The 23670-nt window shown below is 32.0% G+C and overlaps 1 protein-coding gene across 2 annotated transcripts; it reads left to right on the forward strand.

Moving 5' to 3' along the window:
- The first annotated feature begins 3109 nt into the window (after positions 1-3109).
- On the forward strand, positions 3110-22153 carry LOC123204827 (protein MICRORCHIDIA 6-like). 2 transcript variants are annotated; one of them, XM_044621630.1, is made up of 21 exons: positions 3110-3277; positions 7145-7197; positions 8369-8740; positions 8942-9016; positions 9128-9162; positions 9740-9818; positions 9912-10001; positions 10082-10157; positions 10785-10863; positions 10930-11058; positions 11582-11680; positions 11773-11859; positions 12099-12245; positions 18738-18830; positions 19594-19648; positions 19757-19868; positions 20278-20429; positions 20515-20624; positions 21067-21146; positions 21542-21584; positions 21704-22153. In XM_044621630.1, the coding sequence occupies exons 3-21, from the start codon at positions 8377-8379 to the stop codon at positions 21806-21808; spliced, it is 2010 nt and encodes a 669-aa protein (XP_044477565.1). In that variant the 5' UTR covers positions 3110-3277; positions 7145-7197; positions 8369-8376; the 3' UTR covers positions 21809-22153. The 2 variants fall into 2 exon arrangements, with proteins under 2 accessions (XP_044477565.1, XP_044477564.1); XM_044621629.1 differs by lacking the exon at positions 7145-7197 and having other exon boundaries at positions 3111-3277.
- The last annotated feature ends 1517 nt before the right edge of the window (positions 22154-23670 follow it).

The following is a 23670-nucleotide window of genomic DNA, read 5'->3' on the forward strand; positions in this document are numbered from 1 at the left end:
AGGTGGGACTATTGCCACCTAATTGATGTCTGCCCAAAATGCCTATTAGTTTCAAGCATGCATGGCTGAGTTGCTTGGAACATATTCAAGTCCCAGACAACATATGTGTTTGTGTATATATATGTATGCGTCCCTCTCATTTTAGAACATACAAAATATATTATTTTAATAACCATAGCCCCAGAGTTTTTCCTTCCCTTTCACACAAAGTTGTCCTCAAGTTCTACCAAGCTTTGAGCACAACCAAGCCCTATTGCTATTGCTTCATATGGATACCAAAGAGTAGAATTATGCTTGGTTATGAGAATAGCTTCGTGACCTCTCTCTATCAACAAAAAATCATTTATACACGTATATCTCATTAACACCTTATAAGTGTTATTGTATATTTGTGAATTAATTATATTACGGGAGTGATCTAAAAGGGGTTTTGCAGAGTGACTATATTATTTAAAATTAATTTTTTAATTTGTTATTCTGTTGCCGAAGATCACAAAATCCCTATAGATATATGATTTTATCTAATGTCGACTCCCTCAAGACTTAAAGGGTTGACTAGGTCAACTTAGGCTCCTGCTTTTTATTCTTTGTCTTCTCGAGTTTTCAAGAATATAATGTCATATTTTTTTCGTCTATTCAAATACATTACAACAATTCCTATCTTAAGTACATTGATTAATTCTAATATAAATTAAATCAATAAATATGAAACTTTGACTTATATTCGAAAGAGTTATAGTAAGAAAAAATTTACATAAGAAATTAAGAGATGCAAGGCACACATGCCTAAATTCAAAAAGCCCAACAATGAAAGAAAAATGAACACACTAATAATCTTTAGGCTAATGTATCGAACACCATATCATGCATCCATAACATGTTATTAACTACACACAATATTTATAGTCTTTGTTAAACTATCAAGATTTCAATTTATAGTTTTCATCATTTAATTAATAACCCTTTTTAGTTCCAAAATGACAATTTTGGATCTAACCATGCAATAACATGAATTCATATGAATAGTTGTTCAATCACGTGTGACAACGCATAACAAAATATATAAAATATACGCATTAACGTATATCGGTTAGACTTTTTCGTGTCAATGAGAAAAACCAAAAATACATTTTTTATTGAAATTTGATCAAAAATTTCAATGTACCGATTGATCGGATTGGTCAACCATATGAGCCTTTAACTCTTGTTTGAACTAATCAAATGATTCAATAACTGATTGACTAAATAACATTTATCTTGACATATTTTAAAACATATGCAGTTATAAATAAAAAATATCACTAGAAGATATTTAAATACGACTTAACATAAATTTATATAGTCAAGAATAATGACTCTAGAATACCAACTCTAATAATAACAACGTATCTAATCATATAGTCTTTTATGTTTTGTTAACATTATATGAGGTTACATATATTACCCATTACAAAAAGTGGATTCAAAAGTAGATTCACATGACTATCTTAACTTTGTGAATTAAATTTGTTGTTGCCTTTTTAAGTGTTGTGACATTTTTTTCGCAATATTTGTCAATATACCTTCGAAGGTGTTTGATGTCCTTTGAATTTGCACATGTTAAATTAGATATGAAATGTTTGCACAAGGTGTGTCAAATCATTATTCCACCAATATTTTCTTCTATTTGACTAAAATGTTCACAAATTGTTGACTTTTACTTTTTCTTTTTTTGGTGATAGTGATTGTGATGGTGGTTTTTCATGAAAATATTAATTTTTTTCATTATTAAAAGGATTAAATTTATTTGAATTAAAACCCAATTTGAAATGAATGTGAGGAATTAAATATAATTGATTAATGTTTAAAATAAAATGAAAACAAAAATAATTGAGAAATTGAAAGAAATTGTGTGAGCTTGATTTGAGAGTGAAGAGAGTTGAACGGTTGATAGAGTTGAGAAAATTGAAAGTTGAGTGATTTTTTGAAGAATTGAATAAAATTGTGGTAATAACTGATATTTGTAAGAAATTAAAAATTATATAAAAATGAAAAATGAAAAAATAAAAAAAATTTGAAGCAATCATTAGTAACAACAACTTGACCAACAACTATTTTTCAATAGTCTATAATTGATTCTTTTAATTTAAAAAATAATTCATGTGAGGTTACCTTGTGGGCCTTTAAGATAGCCTTAACATAAATAAACGTGGGTTTTTATATGATTCGTAAAATTGTGGGTTATGTTTGACCTGAGTTTGCTTATTTTAATTGGGTTGTACTATCTTTTGTTACTTCTAGATTGATACAACCATTTTATCATCCAATGCAAAACTTTCGTCCTCAATTTCCTTCTACTTAATTTACAAGATGTTTGAATACTTTTGTTCTATTGGAAGAAGATATTAGAGTTAGGAAAGATAAGATTGAAAGATATGAAATGACATTGGGTTACAAAGCTGTAGTTTCTACCATCAAAATATCGCTATTTATTAATGGTGTTCTGTTTGATTTGGCTATTTTGTTGAGAATTATTATTAAAAATGATATAATAAATTTTAAAAAAATAAAAAGTAATATGATAATTGTGATTTCACATATATTTTATGGCTTAATTTTCATTAATGAGGAAAAGTATTTTGTTGAAAATTATTTTTCACTATCTTATTGAAACAAAACTATTAAATTTTTAGAAGCAATATCAACATAACTATTTTTAAGTTGAAATTATTATTTATATCCTTGAGATGAATAATTAAATTTGAAATTCAATTTTCACATAAATTTACATCATAGTTATAATTTTTGCATGTGTAAGATTTGAATCTAATTTTATTATTGAAATTAAATTTTAATTTTAATGTAGAAGAATAATTCATTCTTTTTTTTAGTTTTTAAATAAAAAAGAATAATATATATATATATATATATATATAAATATAAATATATGATTAAATATGATTATATAATTAAATATTATTTTATTATTAATTTTAAATTATATAATAATTTAATAATCTATATAAAATAAATTATGTGAATATAATTTTATTGTCCCACAAAACCATGAAACTTCTAGAAGGAATTTTAAAATTCAAAACTACCATTTGTGTCTTTAAAATGATCTATTAATTCAATTTTATTAGAGACCATATCACAGGAGGAACCACAAAATAGTTCAGTCTCTTGTGATTGTTATTGGGTATGGAGAATTTATTGGTATAGTAGTCACCATCCAAGAGATTCAAGGGTTTGGCTGGTTTTGGTTGCAAATATTTTAAAAGAGCTTTTTGAGGAGGTAAAAATCAGGCACTCTCTTTTCCTATTCATGTCTAATCTACCCTGATTTGAGCTTTTTTTTTTCATGTAAACAATCCATTGCATCTCTATTATTATAAGTTTTGTGGCATCACTGTTTTCTGGCTACATTTTTGTAGCCGGTAATTGCTACCGGCCTGTCTTTCATTGAGTTGTTTGTAATTTTTCTGAGGCTTTTAACGTTTACCTCGCGGCGTATGTTCAGTGATAATTGTATTTAGTGGTAGGAAACTCTCCTTTACGTTTCACTGGACAATATAAAATCGATGAAACTACTGCCTGAAACTTCTATTGCTATGATTCTCTCCCCACACATGATATATAATTTTTGAGCAAGAATGCCCAGCTTTGAGTTCTCAATTGGGTATTCAGAGATGTGTGATGGTGTATCATCATAAGATTGAGTGTTATTTAATACTTAATTCAAAAATCATATTATGACACATTATCTTGGTATTTAGTTGATCCTTGAAAATGAGTACGCATAGTTTTATTGATAAATTTTTGTTTTGATCGAAAGCTTTTGAGGTTACGTTATTTGTTTTTCTCAAAAGGCATACTAGTGGAAAGAGTATAAATGTAAGAGTTCTATCTACTTTTCATCTTAACAGTTGTGTGAGATTGAATTCATGCTCTAATTGCACAACAAGTTGAGTTCAAGTTAATTTGAACATTTGAGTTAAGCTAGATCGAATTCAAAATTAAATTGTTTTTGAACCGAGTTTGAGCTTCAATTTGTCGATCTCAAGCCTATCTTGAATTGATTCTTTTGGATTTGAGTTGATTTCAAATTGAGTTTTGTTTGGGCTTGTCTTGGATCGTATCTAACCCTTCTCATAACCCACCATTCTCTTTCCTGGCAAGTGTAGCCCATCATTCTCTTTCTTGTTAAGTGCGATGTTGTGATGTAGATTTGGGCACTGGATTTTGAAACTTTGAGCCATCTCATCCTTCTCTAATAAAGTTAATTAGATGATGTATAATTTTGACACCTCAATTTGCAAAGAGATACGAGCATCTCAACTCTTCCTTGTCTAATAAATTAAAATGAGATTTTGAAACCTTAAACCATCATTCATTAATCAAGGGTTAGATGATTTTAATATCTTGGCCTATATTCTCTTCCTTTTGCCCATCTTGCTTTTTAAGGTAAAATGAAATTTTGATGATTTATAACTTAGAAGTGTAGAACTTGGTCTTAGTTATGTATATGTGTGTATGTAATGTATATTTTGAATTGTCTTGTGAAGTGAGTTTTAGCACGGTAAGTTCATAGTTGTCATATGGAGATTTCCTAGAAAGTAATTGGCCTTGTTTGAGTATCATATCTTACATTGCTAATGGAACTTATATTGGCTTTAAGGGGGCGTTTGGTTTAGGTAATGTTTTATTATCAAAATAAAGAGATTGCCTTGAAGATAGATTACTTAGAAGATTATTTGGTATAAATGATAACTACATTTGATAAAATTTGGTAGGTATAAATAATTATTGTGTTTGGTTAAAAGTAATAAAAGAATACTAGTAAATTATTTTACTTAAATGCCCTTGAATATAATTATTTTTAAAAATTTTTTATATTATATGTTATATTAATTAAAAATAAATTTATTTTTGTCTCAAAAAATTAATAAATAATAATATAATTATAATAAAGTCAAAATTATCTTGATAATCTTTTAATACCTAAGGTGAAGACGATAATCAAATTATCACCTATACTATTTGTCACATTAGCATTGGTAATAGAAAATTACTGTAATTTTTTATTACTGACAAATCAAATAAGGTAATGTAAGTAATAAAAAATAGATTACCAAGGTAATCTTTAAATCCTTGGAATTAAACGGCCCCTAAACATTAAGATGCTTCAATTTAGTTTATGTGTCTTGGATGAAGGATTCTAGTGTGAAATTCTAAAGCAAATCAAAATTAATAAATGATATATACATGAAACACAAAAAAGATGATATGTACCCAATTGGTTTGACCTTAGTTATTTTTTGTGATATTGGAGCCAACTTGTGCTTTATTTTTGTGATTTTATGCTGCAAAGTGGTTGTACTCATGATTGTTTGAAGTCGAGGAGGAGGGTTTGCCACATTTCAAAATTTTAGTAAAGATGAACACTAGTTTATAAGTGTTCAGAATGTCTAAATTAAATAGATGAATTTTAGGAGAGAAATATGTTCATGAAACTCAAATGCAAACTTTGTGATGTTGAAGGACATGTGTATGAAGTTAAAGGAGGATAATATCTACTCATTTTGTTAAATCTAAGCTATTAAATGGATTTGTGACAACAATGACAAAGCTCAAAGAGGATAATGCCTATTCAATTGGTTGGACTTAACTTATTACATGAATTGTCTAATTACAATGAAGACTCCTAACTTGAAATATTTCAAACTATCTCATACACGTCGGTCAATGAGGATATCCTATTGTTAGTTATTAAAATTTTATAGTTTGTTGATTGGTGAATTACAACCAAGATGTAGAATTTTTTTTTTTTTTTGGGAAAGGAGAAATGCCAAAACTCTTAGAAAGGGGGTGGTTCTTACTCATTTATGGCTGTTGGTGTTTGGTTTTTGTGATTCTGGTGATTGATTATTGTACGCAGAAACAAAAATAAAGATTTGAAGAATTCTTGCTCACTTTTATTCATAGAGAAAATGCATATATAACATAGTTTGTAATAAATTAGGTCCCTAAAAATCAGAAACAAATAATGTTAATCTAGGAACTACTTTGACTAAATTAGGAAAAAATAAAGGTAAAAATAGGAAGGAATAAAATACAAAATATATGAAGTAATTAATTTGAAATTGCATCCTAAACTTGAGACTTATTTCTAGTTTCAAACACTCTTCTCAAGTTGGAGAATAAATATTTTCTATTTGCAACTTGGGTTGTTGTTGATTGTCCATGCTCTCCTAAAATTAATATCCCATCTTGAGGAATTCAAAAAATAAAAGTAGATGTCGGGTACGATTTATGGCCCCATTGTCACATGCTAATGCTTCCTTCAATGAGTCATTTTATTGCAACTTTTTTCACTCTTTGTGGGAGTTAAGGTCCAATATGGTAGTTACACTTATTGAAAGGAACTACCATGAGAGTTTCTTTTAAATTTGTGATAAGGGGTCTTTGAAATTTGCCACAAAGGGCCTATTTTGAAGCTTTCCACAAAAAAGTTTTTTTCTTTTTTCTAATCTACCCTAAAGGCCTTTTTGAAATTTTTTATGGAAAGGGGTTATTTTAGTTGGCAATGATGAAAATAGATTGACAATTGAAACAACTGGTGAAGATAAACCTGATGAAAAAATTGGGTCAATTTTCTAGTGGAGTTGTTATGGAACTTTCTACAACATCTAGTAAATTTGACACTTTCGGTAGGCTGAGATTTCTGGCAAGCAACAAATCGACAATTTTTGGCGATAGATGTGACACTTTTGATGACTTCCAACAGATCTAGAAGTTTTTGACAAACTATAAATCACAACTTTTGTCAACAAGTGACAATAGATCGACAACTTTTGGCGGTGTGTGGTTGTAGATCAACAGTTTCCAATTTTTTCTGAAAAGGTTTGAAGATTTTTTGATGAGATCTTAGGTTTCTGACGATGTCTGTTTTTTTCGATGGCTATCCACTATGATAACTGAGAGGAGCTTTGATGGTGTCTGAAGTCTAAAAATTTTTTAGCAGTATTTCGGCAAATTACACCTTTTTTTTTTCCTTCTAAGAGTGAAAAATATAGAAAAAGAGTTCTTAAGGCCTATGCTCTAATGATGTCAACTCTTTGTTTGTTTTGGTGATTGTTTACTAACTCATCTTTCTATGTAGATAATGGTATGTGTGCTGAATTGAGGAATCCATCTTTCCACATAGGTGACAACGTGAGTGTGTTGAATCGATAAACTCATGGTTATTCATTTTTTATAGTCTGTTTAGAAAGAAAACACTGATAGGATTGCTTAACTCTGAGCTTTGAAACAAAAATGAAGATTTGAAGAATTCTTGCTTACTATTATTCATAGAGGATAGACAAATATATACATAGTTTACTATAACTCCTAGGGGATATCCAAATATATGCGTAGTTTGCATTAAGTTAAGTTCTAGAATTCAGAAATAAATCAGACTAAACTAGGAAAGAATCAAATCAAATTATGAAAGAATCAAGCTAAACTAGTAAAGAATAAAATTCAAAATATATACAATAATTAATTTGAAATTGTATCCTAAATTTGGGATTTATTTCTAAGTTCCAACATACACAAATTTCTTTAAAGCCATGATACTAAAACATTTTATTGTTTAGCAACCCATACCAGCCCAAGTCCTATTTCTTTTTAGGTGGAAAGAATCCTCTTGTGTAAGTAGCTGAAGTGATGTGAAATGAACTTTTTAAGTTCTACGTTTATTCTAGAAGCTAATTATATAGGTTTACTCAATTTTATGTTATGAGGATTTAGAGCTTTTATCTTCATGTGTTGGGGTTTTGGTTCAATTATGTGTAGATGTTTTCTGAATTTTTGTAAATGCAACACGGGATTTTTAGAGAAGACGAAATCATTGACTTAACTTCTTGCTTCAGATCTTTTGGTCATGTTTTAAAAAAATTCATTATGTCTGAAAACTTTTAAAATTTTAAGATGTTCAAACTTGGGTATTTCATGTTCTATATATATATATGTATATAAGACCCTTGATATTTTAGACTTTTGACTTGTATGGCCATTGAATATTGATTATATAGTCTCTCATACTTCTCCTTCTCTTTTCTAATCCCTTGTTTCTAAGCTTCTATTTTTTTCCTTTCTCATATTTATCTCCTATTGGTCTTACATTGAAAATCTAATAAAACTATATGTTTCTGTCACCAAAAGGATTTATGAAAAAGTGAGATTATAGAAAAATGATATATGAAACAATGAAAGCTGATTGGGGGAAGCTAACTATACTTTTTAAGTCTATAGTCCTATTGATCCCTTGATTCCTTGTGTTTTTTTCCTACTGTATCCCCCTATTTTGGTTCAACATTCTTGGTTGCCATTGTACTTCCAGTGAGGAAGATGAGCTGCACAGACATTGTGGACTTGAGTAGTGATGATGAAGCTGGACCAGTGGATATAAAAGCTATTAAGTTGGAACCAGATTCTGTTGGGAGCCCATTCCTGCACAAGTACTACCATAACCTAACATCTGAGCATTGGAAGTCCAAAACCCAATCTGGAAGACAAAAATCTGAAGAAAATGAAAGCTCAAATGCTCTAAGTGCTGGGAAAAGTAGCAATAGCATATTGGAGCGAGGACAGTCACTGGTTGATGACACAGTCATCTCTTCTGCTTCATCTATATGTCCAGCTCCTCTTTGTCGACAATTCTGGAAAGCTGGGAACTATGAAGATGGGTTTGGTTCTAAGGTCACATTTCAAAGTATGCATTTATCAATTACCTTATGTCAATACTTAAGCAAATTGTATGTGATTGTTTGCTATATTAATAAAATTTGTGATAATCTGTTCAGTGTGTTCCGACAATTGATCATCAAATGAAACACTGAAACTAACTAAATGCTATGCATGATTTTTTTTATCTACCATTTTTTTTATTGGATGACTGTCTTTGGGATAACAGATGGCAAAAATTTTCTCCATGTCCACCCTATGTTCCTTCATTCAAATGCCACTTCACATAAGTGGGCCTTTGGTGGTATGTCAGCTAATGTGGTTATTTGTTTCACTTCCTTCTCTCTTTTTGATGAATTTAACTTGCTGCAGTTTATAATTTCTACAATTTTCACTTGATCATTCCTGTTTGCAGCTTTTGCAGAGCTGCTTGACAATGCCATGGATGAGGTGATTTTCTTTTTTATTTTTAAAACTTTCTATTTTGTTATTTTTGTTCCTTCTGTTATTCTGGATCATAGTCACATTACTTTTTGGTTGCTAATATTTTGACAGATTCTTAGTGTTTTTTAAAACAACTCCTTGCGGGAAAATTTCTCTTTTTTGAATTGAAAAAATATATATCTTTTCAAAATTTTAGTTTAGTTATTTACTGTCTTAGTTCTAATCTGTTTGCCAATGACTACCTAGATTTTTAATGTATTTGGCTATTTCTAAGGATGTTGGAAGCTTATTGATCTATAGGCTTCTTCATATACATTTCCTTGACTACATGTAATTTGACAGCCAACAATTATTTGCACCTTTTTTCTTTACATATTCTTAAGAAATAAGTATCAATATCTTCAAAATTCCAGTGAAAAGATATTTCTAGTTAGATTTACTTCTATGTTTGCTGCATAGGTGCAGATGTGAGCTAAATATCAATGAAACAGGGTATTCAATTGTTTTCACTATTTGTTTTAAACTATCATATCCTGACGTCATGTTTTGCATTTCGCCTTTACTTTTTTGCTAAATTGGATAGATCCAAAATGGGGCCACTTTTGTCATTGTAGATAAAACCATAAATCCAAGGGATGGAAGCCCGGCATTGTTATTTCAAGGTATTTTGAATTGAATTTTTATTTTCCTAAACTCCTGATGGGAGAATGCACTACTAACTGTTGTGTTTCCTAAACTTCCCATTGTACATGTAGATGATGGAGGTGGAATGGACCCTGAAGCAATTCGACATTGCATGAGTTTTGGATTTTCAGAAAAAAAGCTGGAATCAGCAATTGGAAAATGTACTGGTCTTATGTTATTATACTTCAAGAGTCAATTTTTTTTTTTGTATGATATTTATTACATAGTTGTGGCTTTTTAGATGGCAATGGCTTCAAGACCAGCTCTATGAGACTTGGTGCAGATGCTGTCGTTTTCAGTCGCCATGTAAACAATAGGTTTGACCCAATCTTATAATATTTTTGCTACGACAATTTTCAATTTTTTTAATATTACTGTGAGTCAATAGGTTATTTATGATCACACAGTGCCTGAGGAAGCAATTTAATGAAGGTTATTGGAAAATTTAATTGCATTATTCTTATCATATGGCTCCCTGTTCCCTCTTCATTTTATGGAATTTTTTCCCAAAGAGATTGAAGGGTGCAAGGGTCTGACATTTTTTGTCGAGTCTTTTGCTACTTATGTAATCGATATATGATTGAATACCATTAGATAAAGTTTGAGGCTTTGTATTTTTGTCACCAACATTAAGAATAGCCTGTTGGAACATCATATGATTTTTTGCTCAAAAACCAAGTCAGAAATTGGATTTTAGTTTCTTCTGGAGAGAATGAGAGACACAAAATCGCACTTGATACTTTTCACTGGAGTTAAGATAAAAATCCCAGAGTTGGGTAATAGATTTTTCTTTCTTTCCTTTCCTTTTCTTTGTCTCTAACTTTTTCCAAACGGTTACATTAAAATGCTAATTTAGAACTGTCATTTTTATGTTTAGCTGTGGATTAATCTTCATGCAATGTTTTGTTGCCTAATCAAATCTGACCTTTTTAGTTACTTATTAGGATCTGTACTCAAAGCATTGGTCTCCTCTCTTATACATTCTTGACACAGACAGGCCTTGACAGAATAGTAGTACCTATGGTGAGTCCCTTCTGTGTATTTGACTTTCTCTTTCAATCCCTACTTTAATCTTTTTGTCAATTTCAGGTGGATTATGAGTTCAACACATCAACTGGTATATTAAAAACATTGCATGATGGGGAACATTTTAGGTCAAATCTTTCCTTGATGTTGCAGTGGTCTCCTTTCTCTTCGGAAGAAGAGCTTTTGAAGCAAGTATGCACACAGTTTTTTTTAGGGGTGATTTGATTATTTTATTTTTACAGTTGGATGATTATCACCTAACTTTGTGAAAGACTATTGTTAACTAAAGAATCCCTCAAAACAATTAGCTTTAAAGAGTGTTATTGTGATGTTCAGTTTCACTGCGAAGTGAGGCAGTGAAAAATTGGTGAAGTACTGTAATTCTTTGCTGATAACTGGATATGGTGTTCTTCATTCATTCTGCAATGTGGCCAATTGAAATAAAATTTACTTGATATGGGATATAAATTCCCACATAATGCTCCATTTATGGTATTAGATAGGGTTGATTTTGTGAAGTCAAAGAACAAGGGGTGATTTTGAAAACTTATGAGTTGCTTATCATTAGGAACATAGAATATACCAAATTATTCCTCTACTTGTTTAGCGAGAGATGTGATGTAATTTGATCGATATACTTCCTATATTGATGGTCTTTGGAGTTTTCTTTTTTCAAGATTCTCTTTATAATTTTTTTCTCCCCTCATAAATGTAGTTTGATGGCATTGGATCACATGGTTCAAAAATTATTATCTACAACCTATGGTTTGGTGATGATGGTAATACGGAGATCGACTTTGATTCAGATCCTGAGGTTGACATTTCCTTCATAATTTAATTTTCGTCATTTTAAAATCTTTTGTTCTTTCATGTTTGATGTGTGGTCTTGTGGTTGAGTGATTTCAGGATATTCAAATTAATGTGGATTTAAAAAAAAAGGAGAAGTCGATAACTGAACAACACATAGCTAGCAGATTCCATTATTCTTTGCGTGTAAGTCTACAACAAAAAGCTTCTATTTGAATATATTTGTAGAAAAGTAGTGTTATGTGCACAAACAATGATATGTCACTATGCGATTAAGTAGTTTTAAATTAGAAATATAACAACACCCAACATATAGTGACATGTCATTATTTATGTACAAAGTTGTGTAGATTGTTTGTGTATATAGTTTTATTGTTTGTAGAAAGGAGCTCATGTCTTGCTAAGCCTATTCTCTTACTTTACAGGTGTATCTGTCCATACTGTACCTGCGAATTCCTGAAAGTTTCAGTATAATATTGCGTGGGCGTGTTGTTGAGTATCATAATATTGCTAATGATCTCAAATTTCCGGAATTCATCTTATATAGACCCCAAAGTAGTGGATGCTTGGAGGTTGGTATTTTGTTATGGGAAACTTCTCATTCTTTGTTACAATATTGTCATTAGAAAAATATCAAATTATAATCTTGATTGGTTATTATGTGGTGAATTTCTCTATACCTTTGTTGAATCTCTACTTGCAAAACCAGCCAAACAAAATCCAATCTCCAAAATATAAACACGTAGACAAAAGAGATTATTTAAATGAATCTAGTATTATTGATATTGTTGAGTAAAGAAAAGTTTGCAACACTACTTCTACAATCAATCTAACCCTTTCATCTAGTAAGATGAGCAACTAAGCCTTAACTTGGTATTTCGACTACCAAAAAAAACCTTTCTTATCACTCCTTTCATAATACATTATTCTCTTTACCTTAACCACCTTCAATGCACCCTTAATTATTTGCCAAGTCACCCAACTTTTTTCTCCCTTCCTTTGCTGTCACGTTGCTTAAAGAATCTTCGTCAACTGTTTTTCCCTTTGCAACTTTTCAATTGGGTGCTTTGTTAAGGAGTGTAGGCAATATGGTTGAAGCTTGAGAAACAACCAATCGCCCATCTTTAATTGCACTTCTTTTTTAGTAGTATATGCATGCTTCTTCATTTGATGTTGGGCTTTCAATAAATTTTCCTTTAATTCATCTAAAATAAGGTTATACCCTGAGAGTTGGCAATTTACCTCTTTATTTAAAGTAGGCTCATCCATAAGGCGTAAGAGTATAGTACATGACCATACAAAGCCTTAAAAGGAGTCATGCCTATAGATTCAAGGAAGGTTGTGTTAAACTAATACACAACCCATGAGAGCCACTTATTCTACTGTTTAGGTTGCTCACTAGTGAAACTTCTCAAGTAAGTCTCCAAACTCGGATTAACTACTTTCGTTTGCCTATGTGTTTGTGGATGGTAAGCAAAATTGTGTTTCAAAGTGGTACCACGAACTTTAAACAATTTCGACGAAAAATGACCCATGAAAACCTGATGTCTATTTGATATGATGGAGCTAGGATGCCCATGGAGTTGTACAATTTTTCTAGTGAATAACATTGCCACTTCCTTTGCTATAAATGGGTGGAGCAAAGGAAGAAAATGGACATTGCTATTCAATCTATTGACTACCGCGAAAATAGTATCAAACTAGTGAGACTTAGGTAGTTCGGCTACTAAATTCATCGAAATATCTTCCCAAATTTGTGAGAGTAGTTAAGAGTTGTAACAAGTCAATAGAGCTCAAAGCATCATGCTTGCTTCTTTGACATATATTACATTCGACTACAAACTTCCTCACATGACCTTTCATCCCTTCCCAATATAACACAACCGCGATTCTCTTATAGGTGCATACGAATCCCAAATGGCCTCAAGAAGGTGAAGAATAGACCTCTAATATAAATTGAGGGCTGAGAGTGGAACCCTTTGCAATAACTAGTTGACCTTTATAAAGGAAAGTCCCATGTCGCAAAGTAAACCTTGGATGGTTGGTCGGTTCTAGTAGTAACTACTTAATACTTTACTCAAACAGTCATCGTTTGCCACCTTATCTCCATGATCTCAATTGCCATGGGTTGTACTTTTGATAAGGCTAATAGCTCACTTGATTGAATAGATTTTCTAGACTAAGCATTTGTCACCTTATTTTCAACTTTAGGATAGTAAGCAATTTAAAAATCAAACCCCAACAATTTAATGACCAATTTATGTTGAGTAGTGTTGAGCACTTTTTGATCCTTTAGAAGGTAAAAACTTCTTTAATTAGTGTGAACGATGAAATGTCAGCCCAATAAATACTGATGCCATGTTTGTATTGTAAGAACAATGACCATTAACTTACTCATAAACTACCTTTAGACGAGCCTTCTCCATCAAAACATGATTGAAATAAGTAAAGGGTTTGCTTTCTTGCATTAGGACAACCCCTAACTTTGCACTTGAGGCATCAATCTCGAACACAAAAACTTTGTCAAAATAGGGTAAACCTAATTTTGGCACTAAAGAAAGAGTCAGCTTCAAAGTATCAAGGATTAATTGGGTTTCGGGAGTCCATTATAATGCATCTTTTTTCAGCAATCGAGTAGTGAAATAATTTTTCCATACCCTTTGACAATTCACTTCGGTAATAGTTGTTTAACCTTAGAAAATCCCTTAATCCTTTAATATCTTTTGGAATAGGCCAATCTGTCATGCTTTTCACCTTAGCTAGATCAGTAGCCACCCTGTCAACCAAAATTATAATGTCCTAGATACTCAAGTTGCGATTGGCCAAACATGTATTGCTTCTTATTAAAATAAAGATCATGATCCCTTAATATTGCCAAGGCGGTTTGTATGTGCTCCAAGTGTGTTACTCAATTTGTGCTATAAATCAAAATATCATGAAACAATACCTATATGAATTTTCAAAGGTAAGACCAAAATATTTTATTCATGAAAGGTTGAAACGTTTTAGGTGCGTTTGACAATCTAAATGGTATTACCAAGAATTCAAAGTGACTTTGTTTCAAACCATACAAGGATTTGTGAAGCCGACAAACTTTCTTATACTCCCATTAAGCGACAAACCCAGGTGGTTGTTCTATATAAAGTTCTTGAAGGTCACCATGTAAAAAGACATTTTTGATGTCCAACTGATGTAAGGACCAATCATATGTAGCTATCAGAGAGATGAATAGATAGACAAATGTTAACTTAGCTACAAAGGAGAAAGTGTCAGAGTAATCCACTCCATAAGTTTGGGCATTTCCTTTAGCAACAAGACATGTCTTATGGCGAGCCATTGATCCATCAAGGTTAACTTTAATGACAAACACTCATTTGCATCCAATGACTCTCTTTCCTGCAAGTAGGTTTATCAAGTCCCAAGTACCATTATCATCTAAAACATTCATCTCTTCCACTATAGCATCACGCTAGCCAGGATGATATAAGGCTTCTTGAATAGTTTTGGGAGTAGAAATAGTGTCGAGAGAGGAAATAAAAAACAAGTCAAAGGAGACAAGTGATTATAAGAAACAAAAGATGAATTAGGATACAGGCATTGGCTTTTACCTTTCCGAAGGGCAATAAGAAGATCAAGATTACTTGTGACTGGATCTACTAACGAAGAGATCGGTTTAGGACATGTATTCAGAGGTTGTTGATGTCTGGAATAAACTTGGGTAATAGGTGGCTTAGCAAGTGTAGAATTATCAGGTGGAGAAATCTCTAGAGAACTGGCGGTTGTAGAATTAGCAGGTGGAAACACTTTTGGCGAATTGGAAGATGTAATAGTGTAAACTAGCAAATCATCATCCTTCCTTTGAACAGAATAGGTAGGGGAGGTGCAAAAGAAAAGATTGTTCACCAAGAAGGTAACATCAGTTGGAACAAGATATCGGTTAATAGTAGGACAAAAATGCCTATGACCTTTTTGAAGATGAGAGTAACCAAGAAATGCACATTTTAAAGATTTTGGATCTAACTTTGTGACATAGGGATGAATAACACAAATAAAACAAGTACTATCAAATATTTTAGGTTCAATACAAAACAAGTACTACCACATATTCTAGGTTCAATAGGAAACAAGACTTTATTTGGAAAGAGAACATTGTAAGGAGACTGATCTTGAAGAACAGATGAAGGCATGCGATTAATTAGAAAACAGGATGTGGAGATTGCATTATGTCAAAACTGTTTGGGAACTTGCATTTGGAATAAGAGAGCTCAAGCTGTCTCAAGGAGATATCTATTTTTCTTCTTAGTTACACCATTTTAAGATGGTGTCGCACCACAAGTAGATTGATGAAACAAGCCATTTTGAAACATGTATGATTGGAAAGATTTGAAAAAATATTCCTTAGTATTATCACTTCGTAACTTATGTACAAAAACATTAAATTGTGTTTTTATTTTAGTAGAAAAGGCACGAAAGTGAAAAAACACCTCAGAATAATTTTTTATTAAATAAAGTCAAGTCATATGAGAATAGTCATCAACAAAAGCAACAAAGTATCTTGTGTCATCTGAATAAACTAATTCAAAAGGAGAAACTAGCTCGTTTATTGACTTTAGAACTTGAAGATAGACGATGATGTTTGACAAACTGACATGATTCACACTCTAATGACGGTACATGACAAAATTGAGGGCAAAACATCTTCAACAAGGGTAGAGAAGGATGTCTTAGCCAACAATGTGCTTCGAATGGAGTTAAGACATTGGAACAAGCAATGGGTCTTGGTATTTGCATGTCAAGTATGTATAGAACCTCATAATTCGTGTCTTCTACCAATAATCTATTTCGTCATAAGATCTTGAAATAGACAATGGTCAGGAAAAGAATGAAACATAACAATTAAAGGCAGGAGTGAGCTTACTCACAGAAAATAAATTAAAAGAAAAATTTGGTAGGCTTAAGATAGAGAATAAGGAAATTAATGGAGTTGGATCGAGAGTGCCAGAATCAAGAGCTTATGATGTTGATTCATCTGCTAAAGTAACAATAGAAGGAGATGCATGTGATTGGAAGGTAGAAAAGAAACTAGGATTACTTGTTATATGATCTGTGACAGCAGAATCAATGACCAATTTGGATGATGAGGAAACAAGATGTGTTTGGTTTACCTGACTCAACAATAGAAGTGAAAGAAGTAGATGAAAACTTTAGTGATTCCTGGTATTGAGATAACTTGGCAAATTCATTTGTAGAAATGATGATGGTCTTTTCAGTTGCAGAGTTGGTGGCTATAATATGTGTTGACTGGGATTTCTAAGTCCGATTCTACAATTTTCTGCAAGTGCGTTTTTTATGTCCAGACTCATGACAATAATAAAAGACAATCTCTCTTGAATCCTGACTCCGATTATCACTAACTCTTTCACGATTGTTGGTTCCCCCTCATTTATTACCATTTCTATTATATGGATGACTGACTTCACTACTTCGACCAACAAAAACACTATTATTTGAAACGATAAGGTACTCTCTGTGTGAAGTACCCTTGTAAATGTGTCATGCAACAATGAAATCTCAGGACTAGAAAAAATCTGAGTCTTAATAGTCTCAAACTCAAGAGGAAGACCGACTAGGAAACTTATAATGACTATCTTCTCCTGTTGGGCTTGTTGAACTTTCATATTAGGATTGAATGGTAATAGCATATTGAGTTCTTCATAAGTCCTTTTAAAGTCCATAAAGTAAGACGTAATCGTCTTGTTGTGTTTTTCTGCACGATAAAAGGCTTTGCATACCTCATATATGCAACAAATATTCCTTCTTCCTGGATACAGGAAATCTAGATACTCCAATTCTTCAACCAATTCACAGTGATTAAATAAGCTAATCACCTCACTCTTGATGGAATATCGTATCTGTAGGAATAATTGGGCATCATCTCTTAGCTATGTCTGTCTAGTACCATCTGTAGGAGGGGCTTCTGTTAGGTGATCATCTTTCTCAAGGCTTAGCAGATAAAGTCGAATTGTCTTGCTTCATTCCAAATAATTAGAACCATTAAACTTGTGTTCCGTGATTTTTGACATTATAGGATCCACATCAGCGATAGTTATAGGTTTATTTTTGGCCGTGATATTATTTGAAACAACCAAAAGTCAAATATAGCAAGAAAGTTCTTGACTGAATGCGTTTTGCAACAATAGAGACCAAGATGTGTTGTACAAAGAGAGATGATACCAGAAAAAGATGAACGACGTTTAAACAGTCAAAAAATTCGGCAAAGTCGACTGTTTCAGCGACGGTGGTGGCATGTGCGGCTGTGAATGGCGATGGGCTTATGAGGTTATGATCGTCAGTGCCTTCTGAGTGCAATGATGTCGGCAGTGAGAACTCACGCTCGTCAGAGAAGGAGATTGACAATTGACATTGCCGAGGAAAGAAGCGGTGTGTGCAGCTCAGGCGCTGGTCTTTTGTTGACTGGATTCTTGGATCTGGCTGATCTTTAGGCAGCGTTTCTCTTCATGTTGGCGGTGAGGTGAAAAAGTCTACTACAAGGGTGACCCAAGAAGATTGCTCACTAGGGCATGATGAAATACACAAGTTTGCACACTAGGGCAAACCTAGCTTTGATACCATGTACAAAATTGAATGGAAAATAATTTTGTTCATATATCATTGCTATAACAATATATGTATATCTATAAATAAGGAATCTTATATTAGAAAAACAGAATATTTGATTTCCTAGGATTACGATCCTATAATCAAGTCCTACCATAATTAAATCTTTATAATCAAGCCCTATTGTCTATATAATCTACTTTGATATGGTAATATATAGTTGACATATTCTGTGACATTAAGAATTTATTTGTTCTTATTTATGCTTTGATCAATTGATTGATCTCACTCCCAACCTTATGCTTTCTTCATGTTTATCATATGTTCCAGATTCACTGTCTCTGGATTATGGTGAAATATCAAGCTTTATTTTTGCTGTATTATATTTATTTATATATTTGATTTTGTTATCATTCACATTGGTGTTCTCTGGTTTAATTGTGCAGGGTACAGTGATAACTACAATTGGGTTTCTAAAAGAAGCACCACGTGTTAATATCCATGGCTTCTGTGTGTACCACAAGAATCGACTAATTTTGGTATGTCATTAATTCAAAAGGTTTATTGTCCTTTCCTTTAAGGTTTTTACTGATGTGCAGGAGATTTTTATGTAACTGCCATATAAAATTCACTGCATAGTAACATCATTAAAATAGCGAAGGACCATTGTCATTAAATTGTTTTTGTTTATGCCTGTCTCCTCTTTTTCATAGTTTGTGTTGTCACTTTTGTGGCCGATGATTACAATTTGTTTCATGTATATAAATTCATTGAATTCATTTTCCAGTGGGATCTTCATATAGTCACTTTTGTGGCTGTTGATTACAATTTGTTTCATGGATGTAAATTCATTGTGAAATTGAATTCATTTTCCAGTTGGATCTTCAGATTACTACTTGTTATGGTTAATGATAGAAAGGCTACTTGATTGATGTCGTCAATTGAGGGAGGGAAACATTTGTCCTTGATTAGACTGGTTCAATGTAATTTTTTTCACTTAGATATTTTTTAAGTGAATGAGGAAAACCATTTTCCTTTGATCAGACTATTTCAGTTGTAATTTTTTTGTTGCTTATTTGAGAATCTTTATGCTTTTGAGTACGTTGAAGCTCTTATAAAAATTGATGCAGAACTATTTGCATATTAGGGGCATTCCTCTGTCTCTGCGACACACACACACATACTTCAACTCTTATGTATACATCCATGCACAAACACTTGTACTGGAACTAAGTCTTGCATGTTTATTATGCTTTATAATTATTATTTTCATTTGACATGAGTTTTTCACTTTTTTTGCAGCCATATTGGAAGGTAGTTAGCTATTCTAGCACTAGTAGGGGAAGAGGAATTGTTGGTGAGAATTTCTGTACTGAAGCATCTGCTTCCCTCAGTTTTTTGATGAGCTTGTTTGTTCAAAATTTGTATTTAGTACATGCTAGATTTTCTGTTTTTATTGCTGTAGGTGTTTTAGAAGCTAATTTTGTGGAGCCAACTCATAACAAACAAGACTTCGAGAGAACTTCCCTTTTCCAAAAGCTTGAAACTCGGTTGAAGGAAATGCAATGGGAGTACTGGTAAGCTTCAGATAATATCGGAATTGCAGGATTTTACATTAGGTATAAATTGTTAATCTACAAGCAGCTATAATTTGTTTGGATCAGGTTCTCTGAAGACACATTGATACTTTAAGGATGTTATTTCTTTTTCAAACTATATAGTACATGCACGTGTATTATTTGCTTTGAAGTTAATCTAGTTTGTTGATGAATGGGGTGATTTTGAGTTCTGTTAGAAATAATTGCTGAATTTAATGTTATCTTTGCTGATTCAATTTATGGTTAAAAAAATTAGTTTTGCAAGTTCAAAAATTTGCCCTGAAATTCTGAGTTGAGTATCTGGAATCTGGTGACTGAATTCTTCTACTGATTAGAGTTTGCAGTTGGCTGTCATACATAGCTGATGTATGTTATTGCACTTTGATAGGGATTATCATTGTGCACTGATTGGCTATCAAGCCCTTAAAAAGCCTCGAGCAACAGTTGCATCGCAGGATTCATCCCATTCTGCATTACCTAGGAATATAAAACCTGTAGTGTTAAATCAAAGTTCCATTGCTGTTGGCAGCACAAAACCAGGTAAATTTTCTAGGTTGAAAATAGAATGATTTAATATCTAACTTTCAATTTTATATTTTGCATATTGTGTCTTGTGTTGCAACAGGATCACGTAAGAGGAAGGAACACGGAGAGTTATTTGGATTTCAAAATGTTAAAAAGCACTCTGCTAAAGGGACTAACACAAGTGATGCTGAGCAGACATTGGACAAACAGGTAGATATGTCGGAAATGATTAGTTGAAACCATTTTTTATGTAATGCATCTTTCTCAAATATTATTTAAGTGCATCTCAGCTAACTTTATTTGGTGAGCAAAAATATCTTAGTCGATGGTTTTTGTATTGCTTTCCCTGATGCAAGTTCATTTGCTTTGAATTTTGATTTGATGATATATGACTTCAGAGGACAAGTGTGATAGAGCCTCTTTTATTTTAGAGTTATCATTTCAGTATCCAAAATGGTAGGGTGGCTTGCGAAGCTGGATGTGTGTGTCTTGTAGTTTTCTTGCTTTTTACCTTGATTTACAGCAAGGATACACGATTCATCATCTTTAGTAGATATATGTTCCTTTGACCTTTTTTCTGTTTTGTTTCCCCTTTATTTAGCATTTCTCCAAAACATTTGAAAATAGGCTCATACTTATTCATCTTTTGCAGCCTGTCATTACTGCCACAAATGAGTCCAGAAGTCAAGAAGCCATACACTTGATGCAAGAAAACAAGAAGCTCCATGCTAAGTGAGTATGCAAGTATTCTAATTTAGTATGTAAAAGTATTCGAGTTATGGTGGTTAGTTGCAGTTTTACTTGTCATAGAATGAATTTTAGAAACTTTGCTCTCTACGTATTTGACTTTTTCATCATTTGGAAGATTTACACTTTTGTATCATGATTATACGGTAACTGCTTCCTGAATAATGACAGCCAAACTTAGTTTTTAGGGTGACCCTTGCTACCCAAATCTGTCAAAACTTAATCCTTGTTTGGCATGCATGATGCATATTGATTTTATCTTTTGAAATCCCATGTGTTCACATCCTTCAAAATTCAGTTCTTTTTAGGAATCATGCCGACATACCTTTTTTCCTTATTCATCATTTCAAATATTGACATGGAGCACATTGTTGTTTCAGCTGCTTGGAATCTGATAAGAGGATTGAAGAACTTAACCACAAGGTATGTCATTTGACATCAATGATCATTTTGTGTAACATCCATTGTACTTAGCAAGCAAAAAATATTTGAGCAATTTGATGTGAACTTGAGCATGAGCATTATTATTCAAATTTATGCAGATGACACAGCTTCAAAGTGAACTTGAAGAGTTGGATCAGGAGCATAAGCGGCAATTAGCTGAAGTAGAAGCACTGGATACCATAAAAGAGGAAAGAAAGGCGTAAATAGTAGGCTTAACATGTTACATTAATTCTTTTTTACGTAAAAGATTGTTGTAGCAACAGGTGTATATACCAGTCTGCCTTGGAGTTGATTACAGTTGTAGCAGAGAGAGGTCCTCCCATCAAAGGCAAGGATTTTGAAGGTAGTCAATTTTTTTTCTTGTAAATATATGAGTTAGAATCAATCTTAATTGTAGTTCAAGTCTTGATACCTTGATGTGGAGCATAGTTCACTCAACTTGTCTGAATGAGTGGTTGATTCTTGTACTGACCACTGATAACACTTCCCCCTGTAAAAAAGATAATATTTAGAAGTTAATTATGAAAATTATAGAGGACGTTCAAATATATTAGTTTGTTTACAAATATTTGAAATGAAGAGTTGTCTTTGTAAGACCTTTGATACAAAATTTGGATAGTCATATCCTTCAATTTTCTTCTTTCTCTTATCGTCTATCCTCTTATATGTTTTTAGATTTGTATCTCTTTATATATGTAGAATATAAAATCTTTAAATCTTTATATATATAGATTTGTATCTCTTATAATCGTTAAATCTCTGTAATCAAACAACCCAAAAAAATTATATCTTAAAACCTCGATTATCAAATGGTTGCCTTTTAAGGAATTGAAACCATCTATTGTAGTCCCACTGGTACTTTAATTCAAAATCTGACCATAACTATCATGACTTGATGAATTTTTTGTCCATTTTTTTTCACATATTAGGATGTAATTATAACTAGTTGGGTTTGATTTTAAGCGAAAAAATATTATTTATATATTTAGTAAGTGAAAAATTGTTTTTAAACCAATTATCATTTTAAGTGATTGGATTGGGATGTCAATATACTCCACGTTATAATTTTATGTGTGCATATGGTTCAAAGTAATCAAAGATTATGTATTGTTTATTATTGATACTAATTTGTTTAGTTCGAAAGCTTATAAAAGATTTCAATAATATTGTATTATCAAATTGATATGACATATCATATATGGCATATCTAGATTATCACCTTGATTTTGTCTCAAATTTATCTTTACTTATTAACGTTTTTGGATAAAAATGTCTTTGCATTCATTTAAAATTACATGTAACCCTAAACCCTTATTGTGATTATTTTATTCTTAAACAATTTTTAAGATAAAAATACCTTTAGTCTAAATTAAAATTACTCTTCTATTATTCACACCACTATCAACCACCACCTATTGAATTCATTACCATCTATCATAGTGCGAAGAAGGTAAAGGGGATCTTAGCTTGTCATCGTGCGAAAAGGGTTATAGCACATTATTGTACAAAGAAGGCGAAGAGATGAAGAGACCTAGTTTGAGTCTCCATATTAATCGATCTTTATAATATTATATCTTCCGTCATAGTTTGAGGTCTGAATAGTTTTTTCGTAGTTTTATATTAATTGTGAGTAGTTTTCCTATAGTTTCAATTAGAGTTACAATTTTTCTTCCTTTTTTGATTTCATGGATGGATTTTAATTCAACCTCCACCTTTTGAATTATAATATTTTCTCACTTATCATTTCCTTTTACCCCCATATTTGTTTTGCTTTAATATCCTCACTTCTCTCATTTAATATATTTAAGAATATTAAATAAAATAATACCCATATCATTTTATTATTGCCTTTCAAACAAAATAATTATTAATAAATTTTCAAAGTAATATATCATAATAATCATAAACTCAGTATGGTAATAAAAATATTACGAAATCAAATGCAGTCAATATTTGCGTAGTATTTAACGCCTACAAGAGATAAGCTCCAGCAAGTTGCAACGCAAGTTGCCTTAATTTAATAATGGAACAGCCAAAGCAAGACTGTCTCCTCACCCGAAACCCT

The sequence above is a fragment of the Mangifera indica genome, chromosome 20 (assembly GCF_011075055.1).
Source record: "Mangifera indica cultivar Alphonso chromosome 20, CATAS_Mindica_2.1, whole genome shotgun sequence".
NCBI classification, from domain to species: domain Eukaryota; kingdom Viridiplantae; phylum Streptophyta; class Magnoliopsida; order Sapindales; family Anacardiaceae; genus Mangifera; species Mangifera indica.